This window comes from Thamnophis elegans, chromosome 2, assembly GCF_009769535.1.
Source record: "Thamnophis elegans isolate rThaEle1 chromosome 2, rThaEle1.pri, whole genome shotgun sequence".
Lineage (NCBI taxonomy): Eukaryota > Metazoa > Chordata > Lepidosauria > Squamata > Colubridae > Thamnophis > Thamnophis elegans.
The window spans coordinates 155,278,199-155,305,434 of NC_045542.1; the positions used below are offsets into that span (position 1 = coordinate 155,278,199).

At 46.8% G+C, this 27,236-nt stretch overlaps 2 protein-coding genes across 2 annotated transcripts in view; one reads left to right on the forward strand and one right to left on the reverse strand.

Annotated features, from left to right (window-relative positions):
- The window catches only part of AGPAT1 (1-acylglycerol-3-phosphate O-acyltransferase 1), a 45,453-nt gene extending 44,513 nt beyond the window's left edge, over positions 1-940 (forward strand). Inside the window, 1 exon segment of the mRNA XM_032211170.1 lies at positions 2-940. Coding sequence (XP_032067061.1) covers positions 2-130 — 129 coding nt within the window. The 3' untranslated portion in view covers positions 131-940.
- Positions 941-6,332: 5,392 nt separating this feature from the next.
- EGFL8 (EGF like domain multiple 8) lies at positions 6,333-23,504 on the reverse strand. The gene is made up of 9 exons (XM_032208311.1): positions 23,501-23,504; positions 22,281-22,420; positions 20,458-20,573; positions 18,531-18,643; positions 17,383-17,478; positions 15,764-15,928; positions 12,319-12,395; positions 8,830-8,969; positions 6,333-6,861 (listed from the first exon to the last, which is right to left on the reverse strand). Exons 1-9 carry the CDS (start codon positions 23,502-23,504, stop codon positions 6,813-6,815), a joined length of 900 nt encoding a protein of 299 aa, XP_032064202.1. The 3' UTR covers positions 6,333-6,812.
- Positions 23,505-27,236: the final 3,732 nt, after the last annotated feature.

The window sequence follows — 27,236 nt, forward strand, 5'->3', positions numbered from 1 at the left end:
AGAGCCGACCGATGTGCCGGCTCTGACGGATCGAGTGCGCCAAGCCATGTTGGTTGCTTTCGAGGGGCCTTTCCGCGGATCTGGGTCCCCCCGCAGTGACTTCCGCCACCACTTCCCCCCCAACGTCTGACCCGGGAGCACGGCGGGCTGTGACTGGGAGCAGCTGGCACCCAAAGGCAGACAGATAACGGGACCAAGACAGAAGAGGGCAGCGCTTGGGAGGGGAGGGAAAAGGAATCGGAACCGGTTCTGGCAGAGGAGTGATGGGCACAGCATCTTGCAGCAAAGAAGGGGGGGTTGAAACGGGTGGGGAGGGGGTTGGACTCAGCCACATGTGCTAGGAGACCTGGGAGTGGAGTGGATCCCAAGCCACCCTCGTTGCCCTCTTCACTTCTGGATCAGAGTTCTGACTCCCCCCAGTAGATGGTACAGCCCGGTCCCTGCCTCCATCTCCTCCTTGCTCCCCATTTTGTTCATGTGGACTGTTCCATTCAGTTTCTTGGACTTGGCCGTTTGTGCTTCCCGTTCCGGGAAGTTTTTTTCCAGGCTGAACCACGGATCCCTGGGAGCCTGCAGAGGGAGCCATGGACCTGGTGTACCCTGACTTGCTTCAAGGACCAGGGGGATCTTGGTGACTTCAGACTCAGAGCAATGCCGTGGGGATGCCCCAACTGCTTACAGAGCCCCTGTGTGTGAGAACTCTGGACCCACTTCGCCTGTGGAAGGAGGAAGGGCAGAGGGTAGCCATGCCGGGGGACGAAATGCTGGCCATCCATCAGAACATGCAATAGCAGAGAGCCCAGCCAGGCTGCTCAGCCTGAGCTCAGCTCCAATCATGGACCAAACTGCTTCCTTCCAGGGAGAGGCCTGCAGAAAGGGGAAAGGAAGGAGATCTGCCTCCCTCTGACGCTTCCAAAGGGAACCCAAAGGGGTCTCTAGCCAGACATAAGCAGAGAGAGAGAGAGATCGCTTTGCATTGCCTTCAACGGAGGTTGTTTGTGGCTTTGGGTGGAAGGAGAAGGGGAGGCAAAAGGGGATTTGGGTGGGGAAACTTGCACAGAGAGGAGGATTTGGGGGTTCCGGTTGCTTGTCGGCCTTGCCTGGAACTGCTCTTCCTCCCACCCACCCACCCACCTCCATTCAGTGTTGGGAGATTACGTTAAGCTCCCTTCCCCGAGGCGAGGATGGGAGCCAGGCCACTTTGCCAGATGAAAAGATGCAGGGAAGGGCTGGCATCGGTCACTTCTCTCCAGCTGTGGATCAGGAAGCCCCAAAGAAAAGGGACAGAAGCCTTGAGAGGGGAGGGGGAGGGCAGGGTGAGCAGCCAGGCCCAATTAAGCATGAGGGTTGCAAAAAAGCAGGAAGCTGTGGCCTTTGAACCAGGTGTTAACGGGACAGGGGATGGAAAGGAACCCAGGGTGGGGTGGGGGGGTTGAGGAGGCTCCTGCATATCGGATAAAGGAGGGAAGTGGGACCATTGGCCTCTGGAGAGCAACTGGGGAGGGTGTTTGCGGCAGGGTCTTTCGGGGAGAAGAGGAAATCAGGAAGAAGAGGAAACCATTGCCCCTTGCAGGACGAGAGTGTTTGAGAGCTACGATGGGGTGCTGATTCATGGAGGCCCATACTGATTCGTGGGGTGACGAAGCCTTGCGGTTCCTTGAATCTGTGTACCTCTCTTCTGCCTTTGGATTTTCCCTGAAGGTTTCTGCCGTTCTCCCCACCTCCCCGGTTGGTGGATGACCGGGGGCGGGGGGGAGGGGGGGCTGGGCTTTCTTTCCTCTTTCCAGATGTTCCTTCTTGGGGGGAGGAGAAAAGAGATGTTTTCCATCTGGGGAGGGAGGAGGAGGGAAGAGACATTATCCAATCCGTGTTCCCAAGACCTTCCTGCTTTTAATAAAAACCCTCGAAAATTCATCCCCCCATCACACGTGGTGCCTTTTCCTCAGTCTTTGTAGCAGATTGGCAAAAGTGTTTGTGTGTTTGTGTGGGTCTCCACTGTCACGTCTGCCCTTTCAGGAGCTCTTTAAAACAACGTTTCAAACTTGGCAACTTTCAACTCCCAGAATTCCCCAGCCAGTATGGGGAATTCTGGGAGTTGAAGTCCACATGACTTATATTTACAATGGGTTCCCCTTCCCCCCAAAACCAACTGGTGCATACTTCCAGTTTCTGGCAAATAATATTTATATCCTCCAATGGATTTGCTTAACATCCACAGTGTTTGCTTTATGACTGCTGCATTCGTTCAATTGTGAAAAATGAAGAGTCATGAAATTGGGTGTGTGGTCACATGATAACCTCCTCAACGACCATCACAAGTTACGACCGCAATTGCAGGTTCAATTGCAGTTGTAGGTCGAGGACTTATTTATACAGTCGGACACAATAGAGTGCAATAAATTAATTTAGTATTGGGAACAAATAGCAGACTACAATAAATCAAATGTGGGTGTGCTTTTTCTTGGGACAATCTAATGATACACAGGCACTCTTAGTTTGTCAAGCCGTAACTTAGAATATTCCAAATAATACTGTATTTATTTTGAAGAAAGGAATGATTCGGATTCAACAGAACTAACATGGCTACTGAGATTTTGCCCTAATTGAAGGTGATCTTTTTCAGCCAGATTCCTTTTGTTGCAGTAGAAAGAACTTCTGTTTTTTCCTGTTCAGGAGCAGTAGAGCCTGTGGTCAGACGTAGGAACTAAATCTGTGACCTGAGGACCATTGATTATCCATGAAAGACATTGCCAATGGTCCTAGGGTGGGCCCCAAAATAAAAAGATGAATGAAAGAGGCCAAAATCTCACAACCTTAATACAAACCTTAATACAATAGCAGAGTTGGAAGGGACCTTGGAGGTCTTCTAGTCCAACCCCTGCCTAGGCAGGAAACCCTATACCTTTCCAGACAAATGGCTATCCAAAATCTTCTTAAAGACTTCCAGTGGGGCATTCACAACTTCTAGAGGCAAGCTGTTCCACTGATTGATTGTTCTACCTGTCAGGAAATTTCTCCTTAGTTCTAGGTTGCTTCTCTCCTTGATTAGTTTCAACCCATTGCTTCTTGTCCTGCCCTCAGGTGCTTTGGAGAATAGCTTGACTCCTCTTCTTTGTGGCAAACCCTGAGATATTGGAAGACTGCTATCATGTCTCCCCTAGTCCTTTTCATTAAAGTAGACATACCCAGTTGCTGTGACCGTTCTTCATATGTTTTAGTCTCCAGTTCCCTAATCATCTTTGTTGCTCTTCTCTGCACTCTTTCTAGTCTCCACATCTTTTCTACATCGTGGTGACCAAAACTGGATGCAGTATTCCAAGTATGGCCTTACCAAGGCATTACAAAGTGGTATTAACCCTTCACGTGGTCTTGATTCTACTTCTCTGTTTATGTAGCCTAGAACTGTGTGACTTTTTTGGCAGCTGCTGCACACGGATGGCTCATATTTAAATGGTTGTCCACTAGGACTCCAAGATCCCTCTCACAGTTACTACTGTTGAGCAAGGTACCACCTATACTGTACCTGTGCATTTCGTTTTTCTTGTCTTAAATGTAGAACCTTACTTTTTTCACCATTGAATTTCATTTTGTTAGATAGTGCCCAATGTTCAAGTCTGTCAAGATCCTTCTGTATCTTAATCCTATCTTCTGGAGTGTAGGCTATTCCTGCCAGCTTGGTGTCATCTGCAAATTTATTTATTTATTCCCTCATCCAAGCCATTGATGAAGATGTTGAAGAGTACTGGGCCTAAAACAGAGCCTTGGGGTACTCCACTGCATACTTCCCTCCATGTAGATGCAGTTCCATTGAGGACTACATGTTGAGTGCAGTTGGTCAGCCAGTTATGAATCCTTCTGGTGGTGATGCTCTCCAACCCACATTCTTCTACTTTATCTAGTAGTAGGTTATGGTCTACCTTATCAAATGCCTTACTGAAGTCCAAGTAAACTATATCGATGGCATTCCTCTGGTTCACTAATTTTGTCACTTTGTCAAAGAATGCAATAAGATTAGTCTGGCGTGATCTGTTTTTGACAAACCCATGTTGGCTTTTGGCTATTACTTTGTTTAGCCAAAGTCTATAGTTTCCTGGATCTTTTTTTCCCCTTTTTTGAAGATGGGAACCACATCAGCTCTTTTCCAGTCCTCTGGCAGTTCCCCAGTGCTCCAGGATCTCTGAAAGATATAGTTCAGTGGTTCTGAGATCTCGTCTGCCAGTTCCTTCAGAACCCTGGGGTGTAATCCATCCAGTCCTGGTGATTTGAACTCGTCTAGGGTAGACAGGTGCTCACTTACCATTTTCTTCTCTATTTCAACTTGTGTTCCTAATCTGATTTTTGTGGTGCTGTTTTTGATAGGTTGGACTGTTTTATCCCTTTGTGTAAAGACAGATGCAAAACAAGAGTTAAATAGTTGTGCTTTCTCCCTGTTGCTTGTCACCTTCTTGCCACTTTCTCCCACCAATGGATCAATTGTTTCCTTAACCTTTTTCTTGTTTTTAACATGTGGGAAGAAGCTTTTTTTGTTCTTTTTTACTTTTGTGGCAAGCCTTTCTTCATTGTGAGTCTTAACTTTTCTCACTTCATCTTTACAGGCTCGGGCTATTTGCTGATATTTTGCCTTAGTTATGTCCCCCTCTTTCCACTTTTATACTTTACTTTTTTGTCTTTCAATTTTTCAGAGAGTTCTTTATGCAGCCATCCTGGTTTCTTTGGGAGCTGTTATTTTTATTCTTCATTGGTATTGTGCTAACTGTCTTCTTATCCAAAATTGTGAGAGATTTTGGTTGCAACGCTAAAACCTCTTGAGATTTTATGATCCTGCAAGATTCAGTCATAACGTTTAGAAAAAAGATTTAAGTAATTGTAGATTCCTGTTTGGTGTTCCTCAGAACACCACGTAGACTTATATACGCTTCATAGTGCTTTACAGCCTCCATTAAACAGTTTACAGAGTCAACATATTGCTTCCAACAATCTGGGTCCTTTTTATGAAAACCAGAAGGATGGAAAGCTGAGTCAACCTTGAGCCGGTTAGGGTTGAACTCTTGGCAGTGGGCAGAGTTAGCCTGCCATACTGCACTCTTAACAACTATACCACCTTACTAATGTGGTAAATGTAGAAAATTTGGAAACTGCTTAAGTACATCATAACTCATAGTTTACAAACTATAGTGAAAAAGCCCAAATCAAGTAAATTTCATTAGATTTTAACATAACCACCACATTATGCACTTGATTTGACTTAACACATACCGTAACATAAATGCAGTTATTGTGGTTTGTTAACTGGTTTGTGGTTTAATGTATTGTGTGAATACGACCTCTATTCTTAGGCTGTTTATGTGCTATATGTGACTAATGGTTGCGCTGGGTGCAGCATTAGCCAAGACATCCTGTTGGATTATGGGAGTTGAAGTCTTACACACCAAAAATGTACATCTCGAGAATAATAATATAGAAGACAATTGCTTGCAGTTGAAGAGAACAGTTGCAAGTCACTATCTAAAATGGGCTTTAATCTGGTGATTTAAATATTAGGACTACAACTTCAAGAATTCTCAGCAAATCCAACAAAAACAGTTCTGTGGTTAATAATAATGAATTATGCAATCTTATGTTGTTAAATCCAGCAAATTTATTTATTTATTTGTATTTCTTATTTTCCATTTTTATGGCCACTCACTCACACTTGGCTTTAGGCAGTTTAAAAGAGTTAAAAACAATGTTAAAATAGTACAAAAACAGTCCACCAAGGTAACAGGCCTGTCACAACTCAAAGTGTTTGCCTTCATAGGCATAAATTGACTTCTTGGTCTCTCTCTCTTTAAAAAAAAAATGATTTAGTAAGTCTAAAAAACTAGTAACATGACTTCTAGTGACTGGGAAAAACAGGACGGGGAAACTTCCTGATTTAAAATTCAATGTCAATAACCAAATAAAAAATATGCATAAAAGATAGATCTTGCGAAAGATTGCGTCTTTCAAACCCAAAGAAGGAATTTTAGCCACACAAGCAATTCCTTTAGCATAATCTTCTGCAGGCTGGCTGGGATTGTTGTGATTGTAATTGTAATCCCCCATCAGAGGTGGGTGCCGGATCGGCCAAACTGGTGGTAGCGGCAGTGGGAGGCTCTGCCCACCCGCTGGACATTTCTGCGCATGTGCACGCCCGAACCAGTAGTAAAAAAATTAGCAACCCACCTCCGCCACCCAGGCAGAGGAAGGTACTAGAAGGAGGCCAGAGGTTTGCCTCTTAGCACAACATAGTTATACAACACCAGGAAAGTACTTGAAAAGATGCGAAGGCATGGATTCCTCGCGAACAGCATGTACATTTCAGCAAGGAAATGAATTGGGAGAAATTAAAAGAGCTATCAAAACTCGTTGGCTTAACCTGATCCTTGAATCAATTTTGGAGCTCCATCAAGAACCAAAGGGGCCAAATGTGCAGAATATACCAAATCACCAATTCCCCATCCCTCCCATGATTAAACTCTCCAAAAGTCTCTAAAACAATGTTTCTCTCATCCCACTAAAGCAGCTATAAAAAGGCTTAACTCTGGACGGATGCCACTGGGCTGTCAGGAGTGCATCTGGAAGTTTCAGTGGGATGTGAAGGCAGCCTTTGTCCTTAATTAATCCAGCAGAATTGCAACCTGCTATGTTTGTTTTCAATTAATAAAGCTGTGCCCGCTAGCATAAATAAAGGGAATTAATTTCAGCTTCTAACGACAAGACCCACCAGCGTAGAGGTAGGAAAAAGATAGCTGGTTTTCTGCTGATCCAGTTTGAGTCCCAAGATTCGGGCATCACCGGGTGAGGTCGTAGCCAAAGCCATTCTTATCTTTTGACAGGCACCTGGGTAAGGACACCAAAGGAAAGAATGAGGCTGGGAATTGAAAAAGCATCCTAGAAATAAAATCAAACCAAGTTTTATTTTGGAGAGGGATTTGATCTACTCCCAGGCTGTCCATCCACCAGAACTAATATCAACAAAGTACTGTAGTAAAATGATCCCAAATGTTTAATTAAGCCACTCAAAGCTGTGGCTTCTAAAAGGCAAGTAATCTTTTGATGAATCAGAATGAATTTCACCAGGCAGGTAAAATGTTTGGAGTTGGAAGGGACCTTGTAGGTCATCTAGTCCAACCTCCCGCCCAAGCAGGAGACCCACGCTATTTCTGATGGGTGGCAGTCCAGTCTCTGAAAACTTCCAGGGATGAAGCTCCCACAAACTCTGAAGCAACTTGTGTTCTATTGGTTGATTTCTCACGGTCAGAAAATTTCTCCTTATTTCTAAGTTGAATCTTCCTTGGTCAGTTTCCATCCATTACTCCTTGTTGGCCTCAGGTGCTTTGGAAAATAGCTGACCCCTCCTCTCTGTGGCAGCCCTCAAATGTTGGAACACTGCTATCATTTGTCCCCTGATCCTTCTCTTCACTAGACCAGCCATGCCCAGTTCCTGCAAATATTCTTCATATGTTTAGCCTCCAGGCTCCTAATCATAGGTGCTCTGCTTTGCATTATTTGGCATACTTTTTCTAGAGCAGGAGTTGGCAACCTTAACATTCAAAGGGCCATTTGGACTTGTTTCCCACAGAAAAGAAAACACCGGGAGGCACAAAGTTCCTAACCGGAAGCCCCCCATTCAATTCTGGAGCAACGGAAGTCTGGTTCCCCCACCATAGAGTATTCCTCTAGCACAGCATCCTTTTCCGGCCTGTCCTAACTGAAGCCCTATCATTATGGAGCCGACTGGAAAAGCCGCCCTTGCCATAGAGTCCCCTCCTGGTTGCCAGATTACCCCCCACCCGAAACTGGAAGCTCCTCTCAAAATTGTGATGCCGACCGGGCAGGGAGCGCAAGCAGAGGGTGAAAGAGCCACATGCGGCTACAGAGCCACAGGTTCCCAACCCCTGTTCTAGTCTCTCTAGAACTTTTTTGTAGTGTGACCAAAACTGGATTGCAGTAATCTAGGTGTGGCCTCACTAACTTTACTAACTAAAGACTTACTAAGGCTTTGCAAAGTGGTCTTAGTACCTCATGTGATATTGATTGAATCCCTCTGTTAAGGCAACTTAGGGTTGCATTGGCTTTTTTGGCTGTCACTTCACACTACTGGCTCATATTTAATTGGTTGTCCACTAAGACTCCAAGATCCCTCACAATTGTGCTATTAAGCCTGATTTCACCCAATCTATATGTGTACTTTTGGTTTTCTTACGTAAGTGTAAGACTGTTTAAAAATATGTTGAGACTCTAGAAAGAGTGAAGATAAGAACAACAAAGATGATAGGGATTGGAGGCTAAAACATATGAAGAATGGTTGCAGGAACTGGGTATGTCTAGTTTATGAAAAGAAGGACTAGGGAGACATGATAGCAGTGTTGTCCAATATCTCAGGGGTTGCCACAGAGAAGAGGGAGCAAGCTATTCTCCAAGGCACCTGAGGGTAGAACAAGAAGCAATGGGGGGGAAACTAATCAAGGAGAGAAGCAAATTAGAAACTGAGGAGAAATTTCTTGACAGTGGAACAGCTTGCCTCCAGAAGTTATAAATCCTGTCTCCTGCACCTCAAAAATAATAAGACCTCCATGAAAATAAGGCCAAGTGCTATTTCGGGGGTCAGGGAAACACGGTACATGCTGGTTGCCAAGCGCCCTTAATTTTACTGTAGTCAGGTAGCCATGGGGACACTGCAATAGTCCTCAAATCCAAAGCCCGGTGGTCACTTTTTCCAGTGCGTAACTTGGAACGGTCACTGAACGGATCGTGGTCGTCAAGGAACCGTCTGTTGTTAATTGTGGCAGGATTTATGATACTCACAGTCTCCCAGTTTCTCTTCCAGAAAAGGAGCTGCGCGCTGAGGGATTCCACGTGGTCAAGTAACGAAGGCGGTTCCACATCTCCTTCATTTGGCTGGGCTCCACGGAGGTGGGCAAAATAGAGATGGCTTGCTCCAGGCGCTGAGGGAAAGGGAAGGGCCCAAATCGCTGATTAAGAATCTCTTCTTGGACTTCCGAGCGAGGCGCTTCCCACTTTGTCTCCTCTCCCTGTGGAGAAACCCTGAATCCCTCTCGTTTCCAAACCCATTTTAACCCTCTCTCCCAGGGGGTGGCTTCAAAGATTTCAGCAACGGGTTCTCCACCCAGTTGCTGAGTGGGCGTGGCCACTGTGGGCGTGGCCTAGTCAGCCTCCTGCACCACGACGGGTATGGGCGTGTGTGGTGTTTTCAGCTTCCCCAGGCTTCGGAGGCTTTCCTCAAGCCTCTGGGAGGGCAAACACTGCCTCCCCCAGGCTCCAGAGGCCTTCTGGGAGGCCCGTTTTTGCCCCTCCCGAGCCCTCCGTGTGGGCCCTGCACTTACCGTGAATCCAAAATGGGCTGCTTTGACACTCGGGGCGGGGGGCAGGGCGGGGCCAGCCAGAGGTGGGATTTGGAGCAGTGGTGAAATTAATTTTTTTTACTACTCGTTCTATGGGCGTGGCTTGGTGGGGTGTGGCGTGGCTTTGTGGGCGTAGTGGGGGAAGGATATTGCAAAATCTCCATTCCCACCCCACTCTGGGACCAGCCAGAGGTAGCATTTGCCAGTTCTCCAAACTACTACTAAATTTCCACTACTGGTTGGTCTCCAGAACCTGTCAGAACCTGCTGGATTTCACCCCTGATTTGGAGGTTCTCCGAACTGGCCATAACGTTAGCTACGAGTTCTCCCGAATCCGGATGAACCTGTAGCACCCCACCCCTGCTCCCTCCCCAAAATAAAATAAACCAAGCTAGAGCCCTATTTGCCCCAGGAGATTGGATTCCTGTCATTTAATTGAGAAGACTTTTGTGGGTCTGTTCATATTTATCTATTGTTGGAAGAAATATCTATCTTGTTCAGTTCCAAGCCAGGAGAAAGGCACTGGAGACAAAATGGAGGCTGGAGGGAGGCTGATTGGAAAGATGGTTTAATGGTGAAGCAGAACCACCAGGCACATGGTTCTCTGGTGCAGCTGACCATATGGAGTGGAGAGTGGGGTGGTGTATTTATACCTTCTCTTGGGCTTTGCACTTGAACTTCCTGTTCCTGCGTAAGAGCATTATATTCCATTGGCTGTTGTCAGACTCCCATGAGGCCATGTACAAATCCTAGGGGTTTGTCTGAGCTATGTTTGGTTGAAGTTTGGTCTGCTGATGAGATGAAGGGGCTTGTTGGGAAATTTCTATAGTGGCTGAGGGCTAATCCTACCTTTGCTCAGACCTTGCTGCAGAGAATTTTTGTCTATGAATAGAACTAGTTTGTGGTAGTGACAGATTTTATTTCCCTGGGCTACAGGATTACTGCAGATGGTGACTGCAGCCAAGAAATTTAAAGATGCTTGCTCCTAGGGAGGAAAGCTATGGCAAATCTAGACAGAATACTAAAAAGCAGAGACATCACCCTGCCAAAAAAAGTGCATATAGTCAAGGCTATGGTTTCCCCAGTTGCAATGTATGGCTGTGAAAGTTGGACCATAAGGAAGGCTGAGCACCAAAGAATGGAGGCCTTTAAATTATGGTGCTGGAGAAGACTCCTGCGAGTCCCTTGGACTGCAAGGCAATCAAAGCGGTCCTAAAGCAGATCAACACTGACTGCTCTTTAGAAGGCCAGATCCTGAAGAGGAAACTCAAATACTTTGGCCATCTAATGAGAAGGAAGGACTCACTGGAGAAGAGCCTGATGCTGGGAACGATTGAGGGCAAAAGATGAAGGGGACGACAGAGAATGAGGTGGCTGGATGGAATCACCGAAGCAATAGGCCTGAGCTTAAATAGACCCTGGGGGATGGTAAAGAACAGGAAGGCCTGGAGGAACGTTGTCTATGGGGTCGCGATGGGTTGGACACGACTTCACAACTAAGAAGAGCTAGCTATCTCTTTATCTCCGGAGTGACTCAGCAATTCTGGGAGTTGCAGTCCAGGGGTCATAAAAGGGCCATAGTGCCCCACCCCTGGTCTAGAATCTGCATCTTCCTACTTCTAGCCCCAATCCCTTCACTACTTCACCATAGTGAAAGAAGAATGAGAGGACTGCTGCAAAGTCCCTCAGAGTCACTTTGGATAGGGAGATGGACTGCATATAAATGTAACAAAAAAATAATAAATAAGAGAGACTAGAACAGTGATGGCAAACCTTTTCTTACGGTGTGCCAAAATTGCACGCGCATGTGTGCCCACACCAATTCAATCCTCCCTGCCCACCTGTGCAGGACCACGCAATCCCCCCGCATGCGCGCACGACTCAGGGATGGGTTCCTGCCAATTCTAAGCTCTTCTATAGAAGAGGTTCCACAAATCTACAGCGCCGTTTAGAACCGGTTCCAGTTCCCTCCCCACCACCCATCCACACATCATCAAGATGAAGAGTGAGAGGAGGAATTCTGGGAGTTGAAGTCCACAAGTCTTAAAGCTGTCAAGTTTGAACCCCTGAGGGGTTTTTGTTCTAAAGGGTTAGGGGGTGCAAGGGTCTTGTAACTTGAGAGCTTTAAGACTTGCACACTTCAATGCCAGATTTCCTGAGCCAACATGACTGGAGGAGAAATTCTGGGAGTTGAAGTCCACAAGTCTTAAAACTGTCAAGTTTGAACACCTCTGGGGGTTTTGTTCTAAAGGATTAGGGGTGCAAGGGTCTTGTAATTTGAGAGCTTTAAGACTTACACACTTCAATGCCAGAGTTCCTGAGCCAACATTTTGGTTGCTAAGCAAGAACGTTGTTAAGTGAGTTTCCCCACATTTTACAAGTTGGCCATGCCCACCCAGTCACATGGCTGGCAAGCCACTCCCACCCAGTCACATGGCTGGCAAGCCACTCCCACCCAGTCACATGGCCAGCAAGCCACTCCCACCCAGTCACATGGCCAACAAGCCACTCTCACAAAGCAGGCCACACCTACAGAAGAGGTTCTAAAAAATTTTGAAACCCACCACTGGGCCACTACTCCTCCCCAGTCTCCGGAGGCTTTCCAGAAGCCTGGGGAGGGCGAAAAACGGCCCCAACGGGCCAACAGGAAGTTTGTTCCTGAACTTCCGGTTGGCCCATTGTGCCTGTTTTTTGCCCTCCCCAACCTCCAAAGGCTTTCTGAAGCCTGGGGTTGGTGAAAATGGCCTCCCGCAGCCCTCCAGAAGGGCGAAAATCAGCTGGCTGGCACGCACATGCATGCCGCAGCTGATGCTTGGTGTGCTTGGAAACATGGCTCCGTGTGCCACATGTGGCACGTATGCCATAGGTTCGCCATTCACAGGTCTAGAACCTTGCTTCAAGAGTGTTATCTTTCAAAAGAGTAGAGCCTCACCTCTTCCAGCTGTTCCACTTTTGCTTGAAGCTCCTGGATCTCATTGGGGATTGTCTCCTGAATCCCTAAAGTTTGTACTGCAAGAGAAAAAAGGAAGAAAACGTTAGTAGAGCTGTACCAAAACGGGTACAGGTTAGACCTCGAGTTGCATTTATAATTGAGCCCCCAAATTTCTGTTGTTAAGCGAGACGTTTGTTTAAGTGTGTTGGCCCCGTTTTACGACTCCCCCCCCCCCAAACAGCTTTTTTTAAGTGAACCATGGCCATTGATAAAGTTAGCAATTGGTTGTTAAGTGGATCTGGCTTCCCCCGTGGACTCTGCTTGCTAGAAGATTGCAAAAGGGGGTCGCGTGATGTCGGGACACAGCAATGGTCATAAGTATCAACCAATTTCGTTGTATTTAAGTACAATGACAATAAAGATTCTACTTATCAGTTGCCAAGCCTTTGAATTTTGATCACCTGATCACGGGGATGTTGCAAAGGTGGCACTGTGAAAAATTGGCTTATTCAGTGCCGTCGTAACTTTGAACGGTCACTAAGCAAACTGTTGTAAGTACCTGTACCTGGCCCTTTTTATCTGTGGATGGTTGACAGATTAACCTGTGGGACCCTACAGTAATCCCATGCATGTTTTATCAAACCTCAGATTTGCTGATCTAGGATGTTCCATTTTCTTACAAATATATATAGAATTGTTTCAATTTTTTTTTACCAAGCAGTTTGATTCAGGTACAGTATAGGTGGTACCTTGCTCAACAGTAGTAACTGTGAGAGGGATCTTGGAGTCCTAGTGGACAACCATTTAAATATGAGCCAGCAGTGTGCAGCAGCTGCCAAAAAAGCCAACACAGTTCTAGGCTGCATAAACAGAGGGATAGAATAAAGATCATGTGAAGTGTTAATACCACTTTATAATGCCTTGGAAAGGCCACACTTGGAATTCTGCATTCAATTTTGGGCCATGATGTGGAAAAGATGCAAAGACTAGAAAGAGTGCAGAGAAGAGCAACAAAGATGATTAGGGGACTGGAGGCTAAAACATGAAGAACGGTTGCAGCAACTGGGTATGTCCAGTTTAATGAAAAGAAGGACTAGGGGAGACATGATAGCAGTGTTCCAATATCTCAGGGGTTGCCACAAAGAAGAGGGAGTCAAACTATTCTCCGGGGACCTGAGGCCAGGACAAGAAGCAATGGGTGGAAACTAATCAAGGAGAGAAGCAACTTAGAACAGAGGAGAAATTTCCTGACAGTTAGAACAATTGATCAGTGGAACAGAAGTTGCCTCCAGAAGTTGTGAATGCCCCAACACTGGAAGTCTTTAAGAAGATGTTGGATAGCCATTTGTCTGAAACGGTATAGCGTTTCCTGCCTAGGCAAGAGGTTGGACTAGAAGACCTCCAAGGTCCCTTCCAACTCTGCTATTGTTTTGTATTGTATTGATTCCTATCTCATTTTTTATGCCCAAGGCTGCACTTCACTTCCTTCTGAGAATTCAAAAACTTTGTGAGGTCTTAGGGGCTAGAAGCTTGTTTCTGCAAAAGAAAAGAGGTTCATCAAGTGCAACGCTCAGCACCCAGTCAACCTTATTTATGGAGGAGTTGCAAATTACACAAGCTGAAAAATTTATCCAGCTGTAACGAGAAAGCCACAACACTGTTGCTGCCAGGCCTGGAAGCCATCTTTTACATTTGGCTGCCACAATTTCTACTGTGGGAAAATGGGGGGGGGATTATATGGTGTATGGGAGATATATAGTCAAAATAACGTTCTTTTCTCAGAGAATCAAGGACACCTTGCCCGGCAGCTGTGATGGTGTGACTGGGAGGCATCTCCAGTTTTGGATGGTGCCTGATTGGACCATGTGATGGACATGTGGGTGTTGGGCAGGGACTTGAGCTTTCACTTGGGGGTGGGAGGAAACCTGGAAGCTTTCAGATTCGGGTTTTCCCAGATGTGCCAATATGACATCTCTAATAAAGTGGAACTTTGAGGAACCTCAAGCTTCTTTCGTTGGGGGTGTTACTCGGAGCCCTGACAGTTGCTGGTGAAGAGCATTTCCTCTTGCAGCAAAGAAATTGTGAAACAGAATGCATCACCTTCTCACCGCGTTTCGGCCCTCATGATCTGCACCTCGGCGCAACCAAATCAGAAGCATCAGATGCAAACCGGGCTGTGTGCTTGTTGTGCAGCTAAATAACCACAGACCGGAGTGTTTAAAACAAGAACGAGGTGATACATTCAGTGTCCTTTGAGATACTCTCTTTTTTTAAAAAATTTATTTTTTGTTAACAAACATGTAAAATACACACACAAAATTTAGACGTACACCACATTTACACAATACAATACGAACAGGAGCCTGTTCTTTCTAATAGCAATTATCAATCGATACTGCTCACCTTATATTATTTCCCCTTCTATTGTATTTCATTTGGATTTCACCATTCTCAACCCTCTTATTTTACTCATAACTATTTTTTTGAGTTTTGTTATATTCCTTCATTGATTCTTGTTTATCTTATCTTTGCTTAATAGTCATTTGTCTGAAACCGTATAGGGTTTCCTGCCTAGGCAGGGGGTTGGACTAGAAGACCTCCAAGGTCCCTTCCAACCTGCTATTGCATTGTATTATTGTATTGTATGAAGAACGGTTGCAGGATTTGGGTTTGGCTAGTCTAGAGAAAAGAAGGACGGGGGGACGGGACATGATAGTAGCATGCCAGTAATTGAGGAGCTGCCACAAAGAAGAGGGAGTCAACTTGTTTTCCAAAGTACCAGGAGGCAGGACAGGAAACAATGGATGGAAACTAACCAAGGAGAGAAGCAACCTGGAACAAAGGAGAAACTTCCTAGCAGTGAGGACAATTAACCAGTGGAACAGCTTTGCCTTCAGAAGTTGTGGATGCTTCAACATCACTGGAGGTTTTGAGAAGACATTGGACAGCCAATGAATAGCAATAGCAGTTAGACTTATATACCGCTTCATAGGGCTTTCAGCCCTCTCTAAGCGGTTTACAGAGTCAGCATATTGCCCCCAACAATCCAGGTCCTCATTTACCCACCTCGGAAGGATGGAAGGCTGAGTCAACCCTGAGCCGGTGAGATTTGAACCACCGAACTGCAGTCAGCAGTCAGCTGAAGTGGCTGCAGTACTGCACTCTAACCACTGCGCCACCTCGGCTCTGAAATGGTACAGGGTCTCCTGCTTGAGCAGGGGCTGGAATGGAAGATTTCCAAAGTGCCTTCCAGCTCTATCCTATAATAACTAGAATAAAAAACCTTCAATATTGGAGCACCCACAACTTCTAGAGGCAAGGCATTCCACTGGTGAATTGTCCTCACTGTCAACAAATTTCTCTTTAGTTCTAGGTTGCTTCTTCCCATTGCTTCTCTACGCCCAGCCTTTCCACACTTCAAGCTCTCGGTCATCGTAACACCCACCTTTGGTGCCAAGCAGAGGGACGGCCTGGCCGGTGGGAAGCAGGCGACAGCTCTTGCCATCTGGCTCAAGGGCGTAACCAGCCCGACACTGGCACTTGTAGCTTCCCGCAGTGTTAAGGCAGTCTTGCGTGCAGCGAGCAAGCGGCGTGTCACACTCGTCCACATCTAAACAAACCAGAAGCACAAATGAAAGAGTGATCAGAATGGCTTTAACTGGGATATCCTCCTCTGGTCAAATCTTTTCCTCTGGAACGGTATTCATCCTGATAAATGTATCACCACCCTGACCAAGAATGGTAAACCATTGTGTTTGGCTAGGGCAGGGTATCAAATTCAAGAGTTGTGGGCCTTCTGGACTCCATTTTTGCTGGCAGTGGGTTGCAGGAGGCTATCGCAGCCTCCTGCGCTCCATTTAGCTGGCGGAATGCTTGGGCCGCCATGGGCACCCCTGACGCACACACACAAGTGACATCGAGCTGGCCACGCCCATCCTGGCCACACCCACCCACCCCACAAGGTCCAACACAACCCTGATGCGGCCCTCAATGAAATCAAGTTTGACACTCCTGGATTAGGGCATTAAGGGGGCATTCACCAGATAACCCCCATGCCCTTTTTTAACAGCTGTACTGTTTCAAACTCTTGTTTTACAGGTAGTCCTCGACTTACCACCATTCATTTAAGGACCGTTCGAAGTGACGATGGCACTGGCGGGGAAAAAAGTGACCTACCACTCTTTTTCACAGTTGGGACCATTGCAGCATCCCACGTGATCAAAATTTGGGCAACTGACTCCTATTTACGACGGTTGCAGTGTCCCGGGGTCCCGTGATTTTGAGACCTTCCGACAAGCAAAGTCAATGGGGAAGCCAGATTCACGTCACAGCCGGGTTACTAACTTGGCTTAGTGATTCGCTTAACAACCGTGGCGGGAACCGTCGTAAAAAATGGGGCAAACCCATTTAACAGGTGCCTTACTTAGTAACAGAAATTTTGGGGCTCAGTTGCGGTCGTAAGTCGAGGACTATCTATAGTTATCCAGAAACATACACAAGTAGTGGCTGGATATATTTAACTGATTGGGGGGGGGAAAAAAACCCTCCGTAATATCTATTTGACTGTAGGGAAAACTCGTTGTGATGAGTAAAGCTTTTGTATGTCAATGCTCAAAACAAAAATTGCCCAATTTATCCTGGTTGGGGAAGCACAGCATTAAGGACCATAATCTTGTGAGAGCCATTTGACCCCGTCTATACAACTGGTAGTATTTTTAAAACAGATTAACAGAGTTTGAAGGGATCTTGTAGGTCATCAAGTCTGACCCCCCCACACACACAGTTGGCAGTCCAATCGCTTCTTGAAAGCTTCCAGGGATGAAGCTCCCACAACTTCTGAAGGCAAGCTACATACATTTTCTACATATCCTCAATAATCATAAGGACTAGAACCCCACCCTTTTTTAAAAAAAAATCCACTGCTCACTTGTCAAATTTGGCCCACATGAAAGAGAAACCTGCCTACCGGCCTGATGGGAGAAGTAAGAGACCCAGAAAATCTGAGCAAAGGGAGAAGACGCAGGACCAGGAACCAAATCCCCGAGACTCCTGCCTTCCACTCACCAATCTGGCAATACCGTCCGCCCCAGCCAGGCGGACACTGGCACTTATTTGGTTGGATGCAGCTGCCTCCATTCTGGCATGACTTGTGACAAATGGCTGGGGGGGAGAAAGGAGAGGGGAAGGCTCACCACATGTCTCCACACTTAGGGCACCAAGCATATTCATTAGTCCCAAGAGAGGTTGTGTTGTGTTCCTATCTCCGTGTCATAGAATACATATAGGTACATGCATAATTTTGTATGTATGCATGTATGTATGTATGTATGTATATTTATTATTTATTTATCTTGTCATGTTTATGCTTATGCTTTATTAGAGGTGAAAAAAGAAAAAAAAACAATAAATTGTCCTCCCTTTTACGATAGATAGATAGATAGATAGATAGATAGATAGATAGATAGATAGATAGATAGATAGATAGATAGATAGATAGATAGATAGACAGACAGACAGACAGACAGACAGACAGACAGACAGAGAGAGAGAGAGAGAGAGAGAGAGATAGATAGATAGATAGATAGATAGATAGATAGATAGAGGCAGGAAGGCAGGCAAGCAAATAGAGGCAGGCAGGCAGGCAGGCAGAGAGAGAGAGAGAGAGAGAGAAAGAGATAGATAGATAGATAGATAGATAGATAGATAGATAGATAGATAGATAGATAGATAGATAGATAGATAGATAGAGGCAGGCAGGCAGCAGGCAGGCAGGCAGGCAGGCAGGCAGGCAAATAGAGGCAGGCAGGCAGGCAGGCAGACAGACAGATAGAGGCAAGCAGGCAGGAAGGCAAATAGAGCCAGGCAGGCAGGCAGATATACAGACAGAGGCAGGCAGGCAAATAGAGCAGGCAGGTAGGCAGATAGACAGATAGAGGCAGGCAGGCAGATAGACAGATGGAGGCAGGCAGGCAGATAGATAGACAGATAGATACAGGTAGGCAGGCAGACAGACAGATAGATAGATAGATTATACAGAGAGAGAGAGAGAGAGAGAGAGAGAGAGAGACCGAGAGAGAGAGAGACCGAGAGAACAGTCAATAGGTTAAACTAAACATTCCACTAATCTTCAAATCCCTCTGTTAACTATCGGTTATTGTATTTAGTGCACAGAAAGTCCATCGGAAATTGTTCTACGGGATTTGATCGCTCACCTTCCTCGCACTTAGTGTCCCCCAGGTGACGTTTCTTCCATCCTGGGCAGCAAATGATGTGGGCCTGTAAGATCTCTTTCCGCACCTGCCGCGTGGCTAGCCGGTAGGTCGTCCTACAGAAGAGAAGCCATGTTCATTCTCCTGAGCGGGGTGGAGAGAACCTCAAATAGCCCCATCTATTTTTCTGTACATTTATTCTACTTTCCGGCACAGTGGTACTTACAACAAAGGAAGGTCATTAGCTGTTAATTACAGGCATCCCTCAACTTATGGCCATCATTTGGACTGGAATGTCCATCCCTAAATGATGCATCATTAAGTCACATCTTATTTTATAACAATAGCTCTTAGATTTATATACCGCTCCATATCCTCCGCGAGCTGCACTGGCTGCCTGTTGATCTCCGGGTACGCTTCAAGGTGCTAGTTGTCACCTACAAAGCCCTTCATGGTATTGGATCTGGGTACTTGAGAGACCGCCTACTGCCAATTACCTCCACTAGACCAATTAGATCCCACAGACTAGGCCTCCTCCGAATTCCATCAGCCGGCCAGTGTCGACTGGCGACTACCCGGAGGAGGGCCTTCTCTGTGGCTGCTCCGACCCTCTGGAACGAACTCCCCGTGGAGATTCGTACCCTCACCACCCTCCAGGCCTTCCGCATAGCCCTTAAAACCTGGCTGTTCCGACAGGCCTGGGGCTAAAGACTCGCTGCCCCACTTCGAATGGTATGACTGTTGTGCTTTTTAATTATGCATGGTTTTTATGTTTTTTGTAACTTTGTTTGTTTTTCCCCTCCCTTTGAGTTGTGAGCCGCCCTGAGTCCCTTTCAGGGAAAAGGGCGGCATACAAATAAATTAAAATGATAAATGAAATGAATAATAATGCTTTACAGCACTCTCTAAGGGGTTACAAGGTCAGCATATTTCTCCCAACAATCTGGGTCCTCATTTTACCGACTTCGGAAAGATGGAAGGATGAGACAACCTTGAGCCCTTCAGGATCAAACTGCTGGCAGTTGGCAGAGTTAGCCTGCAATACTGTAGTCTAACCACTGCGCCACCAGGACTCCTAAGGTCATTTTATGACTTTTCTACCACAATTGTTAGGCAAATCCAGTTTTCCCCCAATGATTTTGTTTGACAGAAACAAGCTGGGAAGGTTACAAATGGATCCTACAACCATCATAAATGCATGCCGATCGCCAAGGGCTCAGGTAGAAGTCCCTCTGTATAAAGTGGTAAGGACAGTGGGAGGAAAATGTACTTTTCTTAGGTGACACAGAAAACACAGGCGCTGCTGTGCCCGCTTCACCAGTGTCTCACTTTTGAGCCACCAAATTAGCCTGTTGTAGTTCTCCCTCTCCTCTGCCACAAATATAGGACCCACAGATCGGGGTGGCTTCCTGCCAGTTCTAACCTCTTCTATAGAAGAGGTTCCAGAAATCTACAGTGCCGTTTAGAACCGGTTCCAGCTCCCTCCCCCCGCCCGTCCACACATCATCAAGATGAAGAGCAAGAGGAGGAATTCTGGGAGTTGAAGTCCACAAGTCTTAAAGCTGTCAAGTTTGAACACCCCTGGGGTTTTTTTCTAAACGGTTAGGGGTGCAAAGGTAACTTGATAGCTTTAAGACTTGCGTGCTTCAAATGCCAGAGTTTCTGAGCCAACATTTTGGTTGCTAAGCAAGAGCGTTGTTAAGTAAGTTTCACCACATTTTACAAGTTGGCCACGCCCACCCAGTCGCATGACTGCCAAGCCACTCCCACTTGGTCACACGGCCAGCAAGCCACTCCCACCCAATCATATGGTTGGCAAGCCACTCCCACAAACCAGGCCACACCTACAGAAGAGATTCTAAAAAAAATTGAAGCCCACCACTGCCACAGATCCTTCTGAATCCTCGTCTGATCCAAATTTTGATCATACCTGTAAGAACTGCACACGCGAGGTCCTGGGCACAGCGTCAAATATGGCTGGTGTTGGGGCTTGGCGTACGTCTCATTGTAGGCTAAGGGATCTCCATATTTCGGGCACACACTTGGCTGTGGGTAGAAATGGGAGGACACTGAAGAAGCAAATTTGTCTCTTCTAATCCATACAAATTGGGTCAGAGAAAAAACCTAGAACAGCAGGAGAACGTTTTACCCTTGGCTGAATTGTCTGATGGAGCCAGTCTGATGTAGTGGTGAAAGTTCCAGGCTGGAAACCAGGAGGAGTTGAGTTCTAATCCTGCCTCAACAAGAAGCAATGGGTGGAAACTAATCAAGGTGAGAACCAGAACTTAGAACTGGGGAGAAATTTCCTGACAGAACAATTAATCAGTGGAACAACTTGACTCCGGAACTTGTGAATGGTCCAACACTGGAAGTCTGTAAGGAGATGTTGGATAACCATTTGTCTGAAGTAGTGTAGGGTTTCCTATTTAGACAGGGGGTTGGACTAGAAGACCTCCAAGGTCCCTTCCAACTCTGTATTCTATCTATTCTATTCTATTCTTAGTCCTAATGTCAGCTGGGTGATCTTGGGCCAGTCAGTCCTAGGAAAGAGGAGGAATGGACCTCCTACTTGTGAAACCTGGCCAAGAAAACTGCAGGGAACTGGTGCACACAGCCTCCAGGACTCAATCCTGACTTGAGGAAAACAAACAGAGAAACACCAAACCCCTCATCCTCTCCTCTGAATTCTCTCCCTCTAGCAATTCATCCTCTTTCACACACCACCTTGGAAAGTGACTTAGGGCCAATCATCTCCAGCTCTAGGAAGAAGGCAAGGATAATCCACTTTCAAAAAAACTCGCTAAGAAAACCATCAATGGATTGCAACCTTAACAATTATCACTACTACAAGGAGTTCTCGAGTTATGACCAGAATGGAGTCTATACCTATCAAGGTCGTAACTCATGACAATTGTAAAGCGGTCAAATAACTGACTTCATTTTAGGATCTTTTTTGGGGTGGTCGCTAAGAGAATCACCGCAGTGTGTTAAGCAAACAACACGGTCATTAAGCAAACTAACGGTTTGCCCCAGGTGCGTTTTTGCCCAAATCAGAAGTAAAAACCAGTTTTTATCAAAACCGTCATAAAATGTGATTGCGTGGTTGCAGGACACTGCACACAGCCGCAAATGGAGGCTGGTTGCATGTATCCTAAGTGTGGGCACATGACCGCAGGGGGTTGGCCATCAGAACTTCAAATCTGGGTTGTAAGTCACCCCTAGATAGGTCCGTCAGAACTTCAAATGTTCGCTAACTGACCGGTCATAATTCAAAGACAACCTCTATTCAAAAAGCAGCAGAATTTAGCAAGAGCTCTGCCACGAGGAGAAGAAAAGAACAATAAAGGATTATCCATCCTTCTCCTATTTTGATGAATCTTTTTTTTTTAAATAAAGTGTTGCAATCCTCAGGATATTCTTGTGTCAGTGAGTTCCACAGACACTAGTTTCCTGTCCAAAAAAAGGGACCTCCTTTTATTTTTATTTTGCATCGTGGCTTTCATCTGCTGAGTTGTTGGCCCAGCGCACTAAGTCCAACAGTAGCCAACACAGCCGAAGAAGTGGTTAACTCACGCCAGGGTTGTGTGTTTTTACGCAAACGTGTCTCTCGAATTGTTTTCAAGGCGTAACTAAATTTTTCAGATGCTTCCCAAGAACAAGAAAGAGGAATTGCTTAGTGCTTGAACCTCCTGGCTGCTGTATGAGCTCTGTATTACTTCACCGCTTAGTTCCCTTCTTTCTAAATCGCCTTACCCCTCTCGTTGCTTGCTCTGGCCCAGCGTTTCCCTTAGAAGGAATATTACAAGGAATTTCCCACAAAGCAGGACAATGGGAACGGTGGCTGCTGGCCTCCCCATTTCCCAGAGCGCTGGAAAGCCTTTGGAGCCCAGGACCTGTAGGAGCGGGAAAAAAAGGCTAAGCAAGAAAACAGCAAAATAAAATAAAGCCAACACAGAGGGAGAGGGGGGGGGGAGGAAATCTGTATTTCCTGTCTCTTTGGCCCCCCTAATGCTTAGCCAGCAGAAAAGGGTTCCCTGGACCCCCCCCCCATTCAGAAGGGCCTCTCGGTCATCCCTTGGCTTCTCCAGAAACCACAGCTCTGCAGTGGAGTGTGTGCATGTGTGTCACAATTTGCAAAACACACCCAGGAAATTTGATGACAACAACAGAGCATCAAGTTCCTCTATAGAATCTTACTCAAATTTACATGATACAACCGGCTGAGATTTCCCCTCTGCTACTTTATAGACAAAAATTTTAACATCCTGATTTATGACCCAAATGTTGACAACATGTATGCACGCTCCCAGAGAGAGAGACAGATAAACAGAGAGAGAGACCCAAAGAAAGACACACAGAGAGAGAAACAGAGAGAAAGACATGAGAGAGAGAGAGAGAGAGAGAGAGAGAGAGAGAGAGAGAGAGAGACCAAAAGAAAGACACACAGAGAGAGACAAACAGAAAGAGAGAGACCGAAAGAAAGAGAGAGAGTGACAGAGAGAACACACAGAGAGAGAGAGAGAGAGAGAGAAAACACACACAGAGAGACACAGAGAGAGCAGAGAGAGAGAGACCGTGAGAAACGTACAGAGAGAGAGAGACAGAGAGAAAGACAGAGAGAGAGGACACAGAGAGAGAGAGACAGATTCAGTGCAAAGCGTCTTCCTTCTGCAGCTCAGACAAAGCCCCAATTTCAAGCTCTCAAGCTCCCATTAAAGGCAGAAGAGTGGAGAGGGCAAAAAAAAACCCCAACCAGTTAGGGCTGAACCGCAAGGCTCTGGATGGCCCCTAGAGGGCACCACAGCAGAGCACCAAAGGTTGCTGCCCCTTCTGGTGATCCAGAGATTTGCAACCTCAGATCCCTAAAACAGGAGCAGCTCCTGCATATTTACATTTTTTTTCTGCCCACTTTGCCATGCGGTATCACATGCGTGATCGGGATCTGTGTCCTGAAAAGCTGCCCAGCCGCTCACGCATGCTCCCAGACCCTCTTGCTCCGGATACCTTTTCTCCGGCTCTCCGTATCCTCACAGCCAGCCTGGAGACTCCAGAGCAGAAGCTGCTGACTGCAGTGAAGTTGTCGGCTCGGGCTGGCTTGGATGGTGCGGTGTGTGTGTGTCTGAACTGGAGCTGCCAAGTCCCCACCTCTCTTGGATGGCTTCCACACTCCCCTGCAGCATGGCAAAGCCCCCGTGCCCCCTGGCATTTCATCCCCTGGCATGAGTCATGGCCCTCCGACCCTGGTCCCGCCGAGGAGGCGAGTGGCCCAGACAGGGCCCCATTGTCCCCTCCGCCCCCTTTGAATTCCTCACCCCCCCACGGAAACACATGGGCCCATTGTCACGCTCGGGGGATTGGGGAGGGGGTGGCACAGCGTTCTGTGGGGTGGAGGGAGAGAGAGACCCCCCCCAAGCTGAGATATTTGGGGTGTGAAGGAGAGGAGGTGCGAAATGGCAGGGCAGGGCGTCACCGGCGAGAGACGGAGCACCGTGAAGGCCTTTGCGAACCGCTTTTCACAATAGGACAAAGGCAGGAACCAATTTCAGCCCCTGACGGAAAATATCACCCACAGATGTCGGCTTTTCAAATAAAAAAAGGAACCAGCGGATCTCCAGCCAGAAGCTTTGACTCCCACAAGCCCTCCTAACGCAAGAGCTGGGTGGGCCAGGCCGCTAAGCCTCTGCATGCCTTCTTCATCAGCCCTCCTCCACTATCGCCTGAGGTTGCCCTCACGTCAACCCCAGATCTGGCAGGCCCCCAAAACTGGACCATTCTGAACCTTCAAGAAAGTCTCCAGGAGGCTGCTCGAATCCTGTCCATCCTTTGGCTTCCACTCTCTCCTGCCAACTCTACGGGGGATTTTGAAAATTTTGCACGGGCTAAAAGAAAAAAGATTGCAAAGAGTTTTGGGTCTGAAGGAACTTCGCATCTGTTCCTTCAGGGGAAAAGGACAAGAGGGCCACCAAGAGAGAAAGGGAAAGGGGACACCTGGCCTGCGTTTGACCCTACCACCCCCTGTCCCATGTCAGATTATTTTCTGTAGAAGCCAAAATTCAGATTTTTCTGCCTACGCATCATCCCGCTTAAGGGTCAAGCTTTTGGGCTCTGCCCCGGGGCATTGTTTCTTTCACACCCAGTGGTGGTGTGTTTTGAGAGGAACATATGTGAAGCCTTTCTCCAGTTGTTTCCACACCCCCGCACACGATGGTGGGCAGAACAACACAACAGCTGATTTGGATGCTACGCTACATACACATGTGTGTGGTGGCTGGCCAGCCTCATCTGTGTGACCCTATTGTTTCCTTTCTGGAGATCAGGAGATGGAAAATCGATCTGAGAATCACCCTCTGGGGAACGCAGAAAGGCAGGTGGATCTTCAGAGACCGTTGAGCTGGGTTACTTTGCTTCATTGCCCCAAGAGCTGCTCAAAGGCAGAAAGTCCTTTCGGTAGTTTCAGTGGTTGGTTGGCATCTAAGTTAATAGACAGGTGGGCAGCTTTATCTGTTGTTGGTCACATTGTCATGAGCTTCATCAGCCTTATTGTTTGTTTCTTCCTTTTCCTCCTTCTCCTCTTCCTCTTTTCCATCGTCTCAACAGTGACAGTCCCGGGCTGATACTGTGTATACCAGGGGTGGGTCCCTACCAGTTCTAACCTCTTCTATAGAAGAGGTTCCACAAATCTATAGTGCCATTTAGAACCGGTTCCAGCTCCCTCCCCCCCCCCGCCCGTCCACATATCATCAAGATGAAGAGCCAGAGGAGGATTTCTGGGAGTTGAAGTCCACAAGTCTTAAAGCTGTCAAGTATGAACACTCTGGGTTTTTTTTCTAAAGTGTTAGGGGTGCAAGGGTCTTACCTTAGGGGTGCAAGGTTTCCTACCGAGGCAGGGGGTTGGACTAGAAGACCTCCAAGGTCCCTTCCAACTCTGTTATTGTATTAACTGTAAACCAAGGTTTAGGACCATGATGGTGAATCTATGGGGCGTGTGCCACAGGTGGCACACAGAGCCCCCTCTCTGAGGGCATGCGAGCCGCTGCCCTAGTTCAGCTCTATTGCACATGCACACACACCTCTCGCCGACCAGCTGGTCATCAGATATCTGCCATTCATGCATGAGAGGCAGGACTCATGTTAGGGGTGCGTGCACATGGGGGGGGGGGGTGAGCATGCGCAGGGCAGTGTGCGCGTGGTGGTACACACATGCATGGGGGGGGGGCACATGTAGGAGATATGCACACGCATTGCATTTTGGGGGTTCACCACACGCACAAGCACTCAATCCAGAAAAGGTTAGCCATCACTGGTTTAGGACTTAAGATTGATATGTGGACCAAGCCGCCATCTCTCAAATAAGCTGCCATGTTGCAGCAAAGAAGAGGGAGTCAAGCTATTCTCCAAAGTGCCTGAGGGAAGAACAAGAAACAATGGGTGGAAACTAATCAAGGAGAGAAGCAACCTAGAACTAAGGAGAAATTCCCTGACAGTTAGAACAGTGGAACAGAAGTTGCCTCCAGAAGTTGTGAATGCTCCAACACTGGAAGTTTTTAAGAAGAGCTTGGACAACCATTTGTCTGAAGTGCTGTAGGGTTCCTGCCTCGGCAGGGGGTTGGACTAGAAGACCTCCAGGGTCCCTTCCAACTCTGTTATTCTATTCTACTCCATTCCATTCTATTCTATTCTATTCTATTCTAAATAACTAAAATTAGTTATTTAAGTTAAAAACTCCATGTCATGTGCCCCTCAGAAGGTCGCAAAAGGTAATCCCCGAGACATTCTGACTGTCATAAATGAGTCATTTGCCAAGTGTCTGAATTTTGATCATGCGATCATGGGGATGCTGCAACGGTCGTTAAGTGTGAACAATGGGCGCGAGTCTCTTTTCTCAGTGCTGGTGTAAACTTTGAACAGTTTCTAAACGAATGGAACCTCTAGAGCCTTTTAATGTCTATAAGCTGCCTAGACTTCTAGAGTTACCTTTAGTGAGTTGGGCAGGGCATACAAGTTTAATAAGCAAAAAATCAAGTCACGGCACTGATTTGTATGACTGATATCAATGGAGCAGCTTCGCATTGAAGAGCAATGGCAGAGAATCAGAGTAAACATCTATTTTTGTTTTACTTCCTGAAATAACTAGAAATAGTAGAGATATCACCCTGGAGGATAATCTCATGAGCAGCCCACCATGGAAAGAGTTTAGCAACAGAAGTGACGAAGATTTCCTCTTTGACTGTTTCCCTCTTTTTGCTGTTTTCTCTTCTGACACACTTCTGTGTTTACCTTGGCTGTTTTCTCTCCTGATCCTATATCTTTGGCTGAAAGGTTTTACCTTAGGATCAGACTTCCTCAGCCTTGGCAAACTTAGGATGGGTTAGACTTTAACTCCCAGAATTCCCCAGCTGTCAGGCTTGTAAGTTGAGCGCTACCTATAGCAGTGATGGCTAACCTTTTTGCCATTGCGTGCCAAACGCACAAGCACGCATGCGCACCCATAATCCAATATGTGTGTGACCTCCCCCCACTGGGTGTGCCCCGCCCCTGTGCATGCACGTGCTCCCCCTGTGCTCCCCCATGTAAGTGTGCCCCCCACATGTGCCCCACTCCTGCGCATGCACACGTGACCCCACACACATATATATGCGGAACCCCCCATGCACGGCAGAGACCCAAAAAGCTGGTCGGCGGGAGGCATGCGCACATGCGCAGCAGAGC

What these genes read in the sequence shown, in the direction of transcription:
- EGFL8 (XM_032208311.1), bottom strand. An exon ending in CGGACGGTATTGCCAGATTG is followed by an intron (nt 15,929 to 17,382) that starts GTGAGTGGAAGG and finishes TGGTTTGTTTAG; the next exon opens with ATGTGGACGAGTGTGACACG. An exon ending in GGAAGAGAAACTGGGAGACT is followed by an intron (nt 6,862 to 8,829) that starts GTGAGTATCATA and finishes GTCCTTACCCAG; the next exon opens with GTGCCTGTCAAAAGATAAGA.